Genomic DNA, 12375 nt, shown 5'->3' with positions numbered 1-12375 from the left:
GGGGAAAGTGTACCACTAGATTGTGTGTGTGTGGGGGGGTGCTACGGAGGACAAGTTTACTCGTAGAATCAAGGAAATCAACAGGCGTAGGGTTAATTTTCTTAATAACTCCTTTACCAAAAGTAACTAACACTTGTCTAAAAATCACGTTTCGAGTTCTCCAAGCCAGTCATCCTGTATTCTCTGAACGAATTAGAGGTCTAGGAACGCAGTGTTGCTGGTTCATCTGTGGAACGACGTAGAGACTGTAGGAGATAGGATCCCAGGTGTGCAGGATTTCAGACCTAACAGAGTGTCTCCTCTGTTAAATTGCGAATTCAGTTGCACATATCATGCACTGACAGCACTGAGCTAGGTGCTGGGGATGTAGAGATGTAAGTTACTATCCCTGATTTTCAGAATGCAGAATATCTGGTAGATAGCTGTCCCTAATACCATGTGCTCAGCTCTACAGAAGGGACTGAGAAGAGACTGGAGACCATCCTGGGAACTAGTGAGGAGGCCCAGCCAAGGGTAGGTTACTAGGATTCCTCAGAACCCCTAGCAGGAGCTCTCATTTGGGGAGGATCAGGGGGACCTTGGCCTGGGCTACCGTGCATCTCTGTGTCTTATTTTGTTTTGTTTTTTTACAAAGGTTCTGTCTAGTTCTCTCAACCCCACCTGTCTTCAGTCTGCAGCACTTGCTGAAGATTTTAGCCATAAGAACCTTTGAGCTAGGAGTTAACTGGGATACCCAGATTCTAGTTTCTCTCTCTCTCTCTCTCTCTTTTTTAATGCTTATTTATTATTTCTGAGAGAAAGTGTTTGCAAGAACGCTCAAGAGAGCTGGGGAGGGGCAGAGAGAGAGAGAATCCTAAGCAGGCTCTGCGCTGTCAGCTCAGAGCCCACCGCGGAGCTCGAACTCATCAACAGTGAGATCATGGCCTGAGCTGAAATCAAGAGTCGGTCGCTTAACTGACTGAGCCACCCAGGCACCCCTCTAGTTTCTTTTTTCAACACTGACTGTTCATGTGACCTTGGGCAAGTCACTTAATCTCTCTAGACATATTTCTTCATCTGTGAAATGGGGAGAATTTGACAAAGGCCCTCCAAGTCTGAAGCAGAAGAAAGTAGAGAAGTTTTGCATCTTTGAGAAGAAAGATGTGAATGCACAAGCATTTGGGTTAATGAGATGCCTGCTCTGGGAGAAGGAACAGGAGGCCCCAGAGCTACTGTTTCTGTTTCTGGGCTCACCGATGGTGTCTCTGCCTCCAGGTAAATGAGGCCTCTGGGGACGGGGATGGAGAGGATGCCATTGTGATCCTGGAGAAGACACCATTTCAGGTGGAGCAGGTGGCCCAGCTCCTGATGGGCAGCCCTGAGCTCCAGCTGCAGTTCTCCAATGATATTTACAGCACCTATCACCTGTTTCCTCCACGGCAGCTGAGTGGTAAGCAAGTGGTGTCTAAAGTGGCTTCATGTGGGGAGAGGGGTTTGGTGGGAAAATAGGGGGTGTGGTGGCTACTCTGCAAAACTGATTTGCACATGCTCGTTCAATAGTTCTCTGTGGAAGGCGGAGAGGATTTTGTGCAAACTGCCCCCGAGACACTTGGCAATCTCTGAAGACAGTTTTGGTTGTCAGAACTGGGAAAATAGGGGAGCTGCTGGTACCTAGAGGGTAGAGGCCAGGGCTGCTTGTGAATATCCTGCGAAGCCCAGAATGGGACCTCATAACAAAGAAATGTCAGTGCTGAGGTTGGTGTAGTGTATTTTGGGGAGGTAGTGTGATTCGTGGTGTAGAATGTCTACCAATTGAATGATAGTGGTTGTCAACATTTAGTAAACTCTTACTACTGTGCCAGCCACCATTCTAAGTGTCCTATATGTATCATTGTATTTAGTACTCAGAATAGCCCTGCTGTGATAGGACTGAGGGAACTGAGATTTTGAAAGGTTAAGTAACTTATCCAAGATCACAGCCCATGGGGGGCAGAAAAACTAAGATCTTTCAGTAGACAGCAGACTCACGCACCATGAGCAGTGTGTGGGGTGCTGCCAAGATCAGTTATTTCCCTGAAAGAACTCACTTTCTAGTCCCTGAGAAAAGGAGTGTGATCGAGGGGGATGGACTTGGGAAGGGAAAGAATTCATTGGTTAAAGGCAGAGATTTGTTTTGGATTGCCAGGATTTTTTATTTACTAAGAAGAGGAAGAATTTATTTCAGCTTCCATGTCAAAAGCCAGGCACGATGTGGGCTTTTTGCCTTTAGCTGGTCAGGTTTAACAAGCAGCTTTGTTGGAAGCATGAAGGACACAGGCCGACCTTGAAGGTTCCTTCCAACCAGGAAATTCTGGGATCTGCTTTGTAGCATGTGGTGGTTCTGTAATATCCTTCTATCTTTTTATTTGTCCTCCAGCATTGAGGAACAATTTGCCTTTACAGATACCCTGCCGCAGGCTTTTTGGTAGGTTTAATCTTTTCTGCACCCCCAAAAAAGGGTGCCGTTATTTGTCCTTTGGAGATCCATATGAACACTTGATGAGAAACCGGCAGACCGTTCACAACTGAAGGCAAAACAGCCTGGTCCTCCGCAGAAAGCGAGCCAGATTGATTGGTACGAGTTGATGGGAATGGACAGCTGTATTTCCTTTCTCAGGAGCTGACATTTAAGCAAATGCAGTCTTCCACACGGGGTGGCAGAAGCATGACAGAAGGTTCTGTAGCCAAACACCCCTTGGGGCAGTCCCCAAACTATATGCTCCGAGGTCATTATCCTGCTACCACCCCTTTCTCTCATCTTCCCCAGTGCCTCTCTCTCTCAGCCAAAATACAGAAGGTTCTGCTGCACAGAGAAACCCTGTGGAATGCCCAGCCTTTCCTTTTCATATAATTTTTCCAGTACTTCTGTGATCTTGCACGCAAGTGGTGGTGGCCACTGCCCTGTCTTTCTGTTTTTTGTCTTTTTTTTTTTTCTTCCTGAGCTAAAGACTGCAAGAGGCAGTCAGTCATCTGCTCGCTACAGGTCTTCCTCCCCACTGACAACCCCAAATGTCTCTCTGCCTCTTCTCCAGTGCTGCCCACTCCCACCTGGCGGCCTCATGTGTTAGCTCATCCTTTGCAGGGCTCGGGGTCTTGGCAGAAACATTAGCATACATGGAGTGCATTATACTTTTATTTTCTCCCCCCAAACTAGGCATGGTGATCAGAAGTTATAAAAATTTTTTTCAGTGTTCAGAACTCCTCTCTCTCTTGTAGAGCCATACACCCTGTCCCTGGATGGTATTCTAGATCAGGGTTGACAAACTTTTACTGTAAAGGACCAGGGAGGAAATATTTTAAGCTTTATGAGCCCTATAAATGGTCTCTGTCACATATTCATCCTTTTAAAAGTTTTTTTGTTGTTATCTATGTAAAAAACATTTTTTAATGCTTTTTTTTTAATATGAAATTTATTGTCAAATTGGTTTCCATACAACACCCAGTGCTCATCCCAATAGGTGCCCTCCTCAATGCCCATCACCCACCCCCCATCAACCCTCAGTTTGTTCTCAGCTTTTAAGAGTCTCTTACGCTTTGGCTCTCTCCCTCTCTAACCTCTTTTTTTTTTTTTTCTTCTTCCCCTCCTCCATAGACTTCTGTTAAGTTTCTCAGGATCCACATACGAGTGAAAACATATGGTGTCTGTCTTTCTCTGTATGACTTATTTCACTTAGCATCACACTCTCCAGTTCCATCCATGTTGCTACAAAAGGCCATATTTCATTCTTTCTCATTGCCATGTAGTATTCCATTGTGTATATAAACCACAATTTCTTTATCCATTCGTCAGTTGATCGACATTTAGGCTCTTTCCATAATTTGGCTATTGTTGAGAGTGCTGCTATAAACATTGGGGTACAAGTGCCCCTATGCGTCAGCACTCCTGTATCCCTTGGGTAAATTCCTAGCAGTGCTATTGCTGGGTCATAGGGTAGGTCTATTTTTAATTTTTTGAGGAACCTCCACACTGTTTTCCAGAGTGGCTAATGCTTATTTATTTTTGAGAGAGAGACAGCACGCAAGCGGGGAAGGGGCAGAGAGAGAGGGAGGGAGAGAATCCCAAGCAGGCTCCATGCTGTCAGAGCCCGATGCAGGGCTTCATCTCACAAACCACGGGATCATGACCTGAGCCGAAATCAAGAGTCAGATGCTTAACCGAGTAAGCCACCCAGGCGCCCCTTTTCTTTTTTTTTTTTTAAACCACTGCTTTAAAAATGAAAATGCAATTTTCATTCAGGGTGCAGCAGCTGACGAGCCGGGTCACCTTCATAGCCACCTGACTGTGCACCTCCCACTTGCTTGCTGTGCCCGGCCCATCCTCGCCGCCCCCTTGGCCCCCTGAGCTCACCCTCTCCCCACCCGCAGGCACGTCCAAGGCCAAGAATGGCCCCAAGTACACCTCCTTTTTCACGGTCACGGGCACCTTGGCCGCCATGGTCTTCAGCGCCCTGGGTGCCGCCCACGGCATGGCCAAGAGTGGCCCAGCATCGTGGCCAAGTCTGTCATGCAGCCAGAACCGACCGTGAAGTCCATCGTCCCCACATTGTCGCTGGTATCATCGCCATCTACGGGCTGGTGGTGGCGGTGCTTGTCGCTGATTCCCTGAATGACGGCAACAGTCTCCAGAGGAGTTTCCTCCAGCTGGGTGCTGGCCTGAGCGGGCTGGTGGCTGTGGGGACGCCGGTGTGCATGGCATGGCCCAGCAGCCCCCGCTCTTCATGGGCATGATCCTGACCCTCATCTTCTCCGAGATGCTCGGCCCCTGCGGTCTCCTCGTTGCCCTCATCCTCCCCACAAAGTAGCCTCTCTCTGAGTGCACCAGCCACAGAAGGCGATGTCAAGACCACCCCCTCGTTCCGAAACGAAGAGCATGACACGCACGCACAGGACAGCCATCCCCCCAGTAATCAGTCTTGTAAAAGTTCAGTGTCCCGGTGCCTGTTGTCTGCTACTCTTGGCCTCGCCCCTGCTTGCCGGGTGCCGTGGGCATCCCGGCCCACTCATTACCCACCCAGGCCAGACACCCCCACTCATCTGCCCTAGAGCGCTGTGTGTAGACGGGTGCATTAAATTGTCGTTTTCTCTTCACTGGATGTTTCTTACTTACAAAGATTTGATCTGTTCATGCGTCGTGGTGCAGCCCTGTCTCCCAACTAGGTAATCTTAGGTAGAGTGTTGGGTTGTGGGGTTACCGTTCGCTCTGAGACTCGTCGGTTGGAATCCCGTCCTCCAGCTCTGGCTGGCCAGAGCTGCGGGCCAGCGTGCTGGGCCTGCAAGGCTCTCGAGCTGAGCCGAGTCCAGTAAAGTTCTCCATTGTGACTGGGGGGGAAGGGAAAAAAGAAAGAAAACGCCACTTTTAGCTTGCTGTATGTGGAAAAACAGGCCATGCGGTGGAGTTGACCTTTTGGCCACAGTTGGTTAACCCGGTCCGGATTTTTCCCACTCCCAAGTGTGGTCTGTGGACCAGCAGTATTACTGTCACCCAGGAGCTCATTAGACATGCGGAATCTCAGACCCAGCTTCAGAAGTCAGCATTAGTATCTGCATTTTAGCCAAGCCCCCAGGCGAGTCGTAGGCACATCCGACTTTGAGAGGTGCTGGTCTTTAAACACCATCTGTGTGCGGTGCTGCCCGTGTTTGTTTCTCCACCCCTGCCCTCTCCACGAACCTCAGGCTCATTGCAGTAAGCGCCTACCTGACCACTCTCTCCGGAGCTCCCACATAGGTAAGCTGTTTGAGGCTCAGACACACAAATGTCTTTATTCATTTATTTTTTTTTTTTAATGCTCATTTATTTAAAAAAAAAAATTTTTTTTTAATGTTTTTTATTTATTTTTGAGACAGAGAGAGACAGAACATGAGCGGGGGAGGGGCAGAGAGAGAGGGAGACACAGAATCCGAAGCAGGCTCCGAGCTCCGAGCTGTCAGCACAGAGCCCGACGCGGGGCTCGAACTCACGAGTTGTGAGATCATGACCTGAGCCAAAGTCAGACGCTCAACCGACTGAGCCACCCAGGCGCCCCTCATTTATTTTTGAGAGAGACGGAGAAGCAGAGCACAAGTGGGAAGGGGCAGACAGACAGGGAGACACAAAATGCGAAGCAGGATCCAGGCTCTGAGCTGGCAGCACAGAGCCCTATGTGGGGCTCAGACTCATGAACCGTGAGATCATGACCTGAGCCAAAGTCAGACGCTTAACCAACTGAGCCACCCAGGCACCCCATGTGCTAATGTTTTTATTTTTTATTTTTTTAATTTTTTATTAAAAAAAATTTTTTTTTAATGTTTATTTATTTTTGAGACAGAGAGAGACAGAGCATGAATGGGGGAGGGTCAGAGAGAGAGGGAGACACAGAATCCGAAGCAGGCTCCAGGCTCTGAGCTGTCAGCACAGAGCCCGACGCGGGGCTCGAACTCACAGACTGAGATCATGACTAAGCCGAAGTCAGATGCTCAACCGACTGAGCCACCCAGGTGTGCCAATGTTTTTAAAAACACTTAACCCATATTAAATAATAGCCGCCATGATTATTCTCATGTGCTGCGTTCTATGCTGGTTTCTGTAACTTGCAGTGAATAGGATACCCTTTCTGCTCTACAGTCTTGTTTGGGGAAGGACACCCTACAAGTTACTATGAAAGAGGGAAGTAAACTGAACAAGGTTTGGTCACCACCTGGATGTAGGGACAGAGGTCCTGGAAATTTGGAGCCATGTCAGACCCATTTACGGTCCCCAGCAACCCGATCCATATTAGGTGCTCAATAAATGCTGCTGGGAAATGAACCAACAAACAAACAAACTCAGCCGGGTTTTTTTTTCCTATGGGCAAAGCATTCCACAGCCACAAGGTGGCGGCATTGCCAAAGCATTCCCTTGGCCAGCTCCTTTGGCCTGAGTGCAGGAGCCTTCTCTGCCCCACCTCTCCAACCTCAGAGTCACCAACTCCTAACACTGCCTGTAGAGGCCTTTAGGCAGGGTTCCTGCAGCCTCAGCCCTCTGAGCCCCCTGCACAGTTGCTGCTTTGAGTTTTTCTGCCAACTCTGGCTGTTCCTCCAGGCCTCCTTCCCCACAATATTGCTTGCATAGGGAAGCCCTTCTCCCCTCAATTTCTTTCTTTCTTTCAGTCTTGTCTTTTCTTTTCTTTTCTTTTCTTTTCTTTTCTTTTCTTTTCTTTTCTTTTCTTTTCTCTTTATTTTAGAGGAGAGAGAGCATGCGAGAAGGGGAAAGGAGCAGATGGAGAGAGAGAGAATCTTAAGCAGGCTTCATGCTCAGTGTGGAGCCCAACATGGGGCTCAGCCCTATGACCCTAGGATCATTACCTGAGCCGAAATCCAGAGTCAGACACTCAACAGACTGAGCCACCCAGGCACCCCTCCCCTAGATTTCTGAACTACCTGCTCTCGGTTTCTTCTGTTATCTCTCTACTCATTTCTTCCCTACCAGCCTGATGATTTTTGCATTCTCCTCCTTTATCCCTTCCAAATTCTCAGCTGACTATAAGAGACTGCCCCTTTGAGCCACTCATGGCCCCCCACCCTGTTGACACAATAGAGCATGAGCGTTGGAGTTGGACGTGCTCGAGTCCTGTCCCAGTGCTAATGTTTACTTACTAGCGGTGTGGCCCAAGGCAGTGTTGTGCTGTTTCTGAGTTTTAATGTAGTGCAGAGGTTAAGAGCAAGCCTTGAGTCAGACATAATCTGTGCTGGAATCCTGGCTTTGTCCCTTTACCAGCTGTGAAGACTTGGTAAGTTTTTGTATTCATTTAACAGAGACAGAGTGCCTTCCACATGTTTGGTGCTGTGCTAGGTATATATCGGTGAGTGCATCAGATACTCGCTCTGTCCTTGGAGTGGTAGCTGGGGCACAGAGGCAGACAGCAAACAAGGAAACAAGTGTTACATGGCCACGGGCAGGAGAGGGGCTGGCTCTGTGCGGCCATGACACTCCAGCCGAAACCTGGAGGATGGAAAGGAACCAGCTGTGCTAAGAGCTGGTGAGGGGGGTGGGAGAATGTTCAGGGCACAGCGTGTGTTCTGGAGGAGGAAAGAGGAACAGAAAAGAGGCCATTTTGTCAGGAGCTTGAGGGGGCAGTTGATGTCTGTGGTGTGTGATACAGATGTAGTTGGGGAAGTAGCTCCAGTTATTGTTAAATTAGGTTAGTTCAGGACTGTTATGAAATAAGTGACATAAAATGTTTTTGCCTCTGCCCACAAGGAGAGATACATTCTACGTTGTGACCCAGTACATGTGAATAAATGTAAGTGGATTTGAGGGACACAGAAGGTTCACACAACAGTACTTAACCCTTACTTTACCGGACAGTCACCAGTATTTCCAACTTAATTCCAGTCTTGTTTGTTTCCGTTTAAATGCTGGTCTTAACTTCCTAAATCAATTTCGTCATCACAGTCATGGGTTATGGCTCATGACACAAAGCACATATGGTCTGTGACTGGCTTATGTGTGTACTTGGTAAGTGTTAGTCATTTTCTATTATTACTTTTCTACCTTTAAGATTGTATGGGCCTTAAATGGAAATAGTGTACATTAGGTGCCTGGCCCTGACCGTGTGCAGGTCTCCTTTTTTCCCCCCCGTGGCCATGTGGCAAATGTGAGGGCCGGGTAGGCCAGATGGCTGGCATCTCCATGCTTCCCTGGCCATCCATGCAGGGCAGAGCCTAGATCATCTGCTTTTCCGGCTCTCACGCTCTCATACCCGTGGCCTATCAATGGAGCCCTTTCATCAGGATCTCTGTTCTCCCTTACCTGGGGGAGAACCGGGGGGGAGATAGTAGAGAGAGGGGTGTGACTCAGAAATCCAGACTGTGTCTAAAAAGGCCAATTGTTTTCCCCGATGTAGAGCAGGGGTGTGGAATCTCAGGTTCAGAGGAGGAGAAGGCGTCTGTGTGGGAGTGAGGCCAGGGCAGGGTGTGGAGAGAACCTGGGAATCACATCGTCTTTCGGTTGCAGAGAACTCTGCATTTTAGTATTTTAGCTACGGGCACGGTTTTCCTCCCTGTGCTCCTTACAGAGGCAAAACCAGGACCCCTGGAGTCCAGAGTGAGGGCTTGTTTGGAGGGAGCATTTTAAAAACTAGCTATTCCCTTCGAGGGTTCGAGCCCTGCCTGGGGCTCTATGCTGACAGCTCAGAACTTGGGAGCCTGCTTCAGATTCTGTGTTTCCCTGTCTCTCCCTCTCCCCTGCTCACGCTCTGTCTCTCTTTCTCGCAAAAATAAAAATAAATAGTAAAAAAAAAAAAATTTTTTTTTTAAACTAGCCATTCCCTGGTAGCATTGTTCATGATAGAAAAATCTAGAAACAATCCAGTTATCAGCGAACAGTAGAATACATAAGTAAATCAAGGTGTTTTCCTGCACCAGACTGCTTCTTCCGGGCAGGAGAAATGAATGAACTACAGCTATACATGTCAAGAATCTCACCATGTAGAGCCAGAAAAGCAAGACACAGAATACACAGTGTGATTCCAATTAGATAAAGTTGAAAACAAGCAGAGCTGAACAATATACTGCTTAGGGATACATGCATACGTAATAGAATTTAGAAGATAAAGAAATGATTAATGCCTGATTCAGCAAAGTGATTATCGCTGGTGGAGGCAGGGCAGAAAGGATGTCAAAAGTCTGGTAAGGCTCTGTTTCTTGGACTGCATGCTCCATGCACGGGTGTTCTTTTGTTTTATTTTAGGTCTTCAAATGGTACCTATTTTTTTTTTTTTAATTTTTTTTTTAATGTTTATTTACTTTTGAGAGAGACAGAGACAGAATGCGAGTGGGTTAGGGGCAAAGAGAGAGAGTGACACAGAAGCAGAAGCAGGCTCCAGGGTCTGAGCTGTCAGCACAGAGCCTGATGCGGGGCTTGAACTCACAAACCGCAAGATCATGACCTGAGCTGAAGTTGGACGCTTCACCGACTGAGCCACCCAGGCGCCCCTTATATTTATGTACATATACACATGTGTATAAATGTGTGCATATGTGTACACCTGTTGTTTTACATGTGTGTGTAACAGCTGCTTTTAGCTGTTGGCATATAACGTATTGGCCAATAAAAGGTAAGAAAAACTAGTAGGTTCTTAGAAGAACTAAGAACACTCCCCCATTACATTTTAGGGCTCTGCTTTCATTCTCAAATTTGGTTTCTAGACATTGTTGCTGAAAGTAAGTGTTTGATTAAAGCCTCCTTCCTCTGGGTTTTGGGCACTTGACTTCTGTCCTTTTCTCTGGGGCAGACAAGTGGCGGAGCCTGGCTCTTTTGTCTCTCGTGGACAGGGGAGCCCGTGCTGTGCTGGAGCACGTGCCAGCACGGTGCCGGCCCCGGCAGAAGAGGGCAATGTGGGGAGGTCCTCCAGCACCTGGAAGAGAAGGCTTGGTACCAGGCTCTGTGGGCTCTACTCCAGCACACGCTGGCACAGGCCTGTCGCTCCCTCCTCCGTGGGTGTCCTCGGCAGGCCTCCCGTTGCAGCTGAGCTGAACGACCAGAGTTCTGTGAGCAGTGACCCACAGGGGAAGTCTCACCAGACGGGTTTCCACCTGAGCGGGGGTGTTGAAGAGCCCCATGCCGGGAGGTGACACCAGCGCAAGTCATGGAATTGCCCTGGGACCCAGTTTCTCTGCAAGAAAAATGAGGAATCCAATAGCTGGCTAGCCCACCTCAGTGGACTTCTGTATCATATGAGATCGTGGAACCACAGTCTCTCAGGTTTGAATGGAACTCGACGTTTATTTAGTAATGTGATTCTTAACTGGAACTTTTCATCAGGATTGCTTAAAGAGCTTTCTCGAATACAAATCTGGACCTACTGAATAAACCTCTGTGGTGGGATTAGGCCATTCATCACAGTCATACAGTCCCATGGTCAGCTCATCAGATAGCCCTGAGGGGCTTATCTACATGGCCAGGAACAGGCTCTTATACTACTCTGCCCCACCCTGGTCCTGCTTTCCAGAAGCAACTACCATGAAGAGAATTTCTGGGTTTGGTGCTTCTGGTAATTTCCTCCAAACACTTAGCTGAAAACTAAGGTCATACAACTTCTTGATTTGTACAGTTTTGACCCTATCAGTCCTCCACAGTGGAAATTGAGAGGTTTAGGCTTCTTTATACTCTCCTTGCCCTGTCTCCCCTCTCCTTCCAATATTTATGTTTATGTTATTGCTTTTAGAGTCTTAAAAAATTGCCTCTGGAATCGTACACATACTGAAACCTTTAGCCCTGCGTCCCTCTTGTCACTCTGTCGGGTGAGAACACCCATGCCTCTGGCCTTTGCTGTCTCCCAGCTTCTCTGTCAGCCATGCTTGTACTTCACACTGTCACAGTATTTTCTGTTGCACGATTGTAATCAGGTCTTGTGTGTTTTCTCTGATTCTGAGTTGCCAGACGGTATGGTGGCCAGTTTAATGTGTGCTACACACTCACACAGAGTGTGTTAGGGCTCTGGTTCCTCTCCTACCTGCCCTGTGCAGTGGACCCTCATGCCCCCGGGATGTGTCTGATGTATAGGTCAAACAGATTCTCTGTTCTCACATCCCAACACGTTCTTCCAAATCATGCTGTTTTTAGTTTATTTCCTATTTGAACCATTATTTTATGCTTTTCCTTTTTCATTTCATAAAGTTTCTAGTTGTCCTGCCCCCCCCCCCCCCCTTATTTTTGACTTGTGGCAGGAAGAAGCCTGAGCCTTTACTCTGTTTTTGAAATTATCCAGCTACTGGTTTGAGAATTCATTACATGATAAGTCCTTCCTGGAAACGTTGCTTCCAGAATACTCTTTCCTGCTCCTCCAATCTGGACAGCTGATGCTTTCTGCGTGCTGCATGGCTGTCAACTTGAGACTTCCTTTCACAGCTCTTCTGAGTTAGATACAATGTTTTCTGGATTTGATGTCTTTCTCTCCAGTTTTAGTCTCTTGTTTAGCTAAAGTGTAGTCTTTAAGTAATTCCTCAGAAAGAACACATGAAAGGTAAACCTTGAATCCTTCATTTTGCCCTCACTCTTGATTGATGCGTGGCTGAATACAGAATTTAAATTTCTTTCCCTCAAAACATTGGAGACACTGATCTGTTGACTTCAAGCATCCATTGTTGTTAACAAGACATCTGATGCCAGTTCGATTTTCACTTCCTTACAATTAACTTGGTTTTGCATTTTCATTCTTTTTTTTTTCCCCCCTGCTTTGTCAGTTTCCTTTTCTGGAGCTTATGTTAGTATGCTCTGTTAATCTTAGGTGTACTGAAATACGTAAGGCTGTGTTGAGGTTGGATTTTTTTTTTTTTTTCATTCATTGTGCTCAGTACTTTTGGACCCTTTTGATTTAAAGTCTTATGTCATTCTTCCGC

General features: G+C 47.4%; 1 protein-coding gene and 1 long non-coding RNA gene across 2 annotated transcripts in view; both read left to right on the top strand.

Annotated features, from left to right (window-relative positions):
- The window catches only part of DCPS (decapping enzyme, scavenger), a 45382-nt gene that overhangs the window by 428 nt on the left and 32579 nt on the right, over positions 1 to 12375 (top strand). The window contains exon 2 of the mRNA XM_049654655.1: positions 1255 to 1429. Within this exon, the coding sequence (XP_049510612.1) occupies positions 1255 to 1429 (175 nt within the window). The remainder of the gene's footprint in view (positions 1 to 1254; positions 1430 to 12375) is intronic.
- The window catches only part of LOC125939180 (uncharacterized), a 15058-nt gene continuing 9844 nt past the window's right edge, over positions 7162 to 12375 (top strand). Inside the window, exon 1 of the long non-coding RNA XR_007462948.1 lies at positions 7162 to 7763. This is a non-coding gene — a long non-coding RNA (uncharacterized LOC125939180). The remainder of the gene's footprint in view (positions 7764 to 12375) is intronic.

This window comes from Panthera uncia, chromosome D1, assembly GCF_023721935.1.
Source record: "Panthera uncia isolate 11264 chromosome D1, Puncia_PCG_1.0, whole genome shotgun sequence".
In the NCBI taxonomy this organism is placed as follows: domain Eukaryota; kingdom Metazoa; phylum Chordata; class Mammalia; order Carnivora; family Felidae; genus Panthera; species Panthera uncia.
The sequence above is the reverse complement of the archived record's forward strand: the minus strand, read 5'-3'. Positions and strand labels throughout refer to the sequence as shown.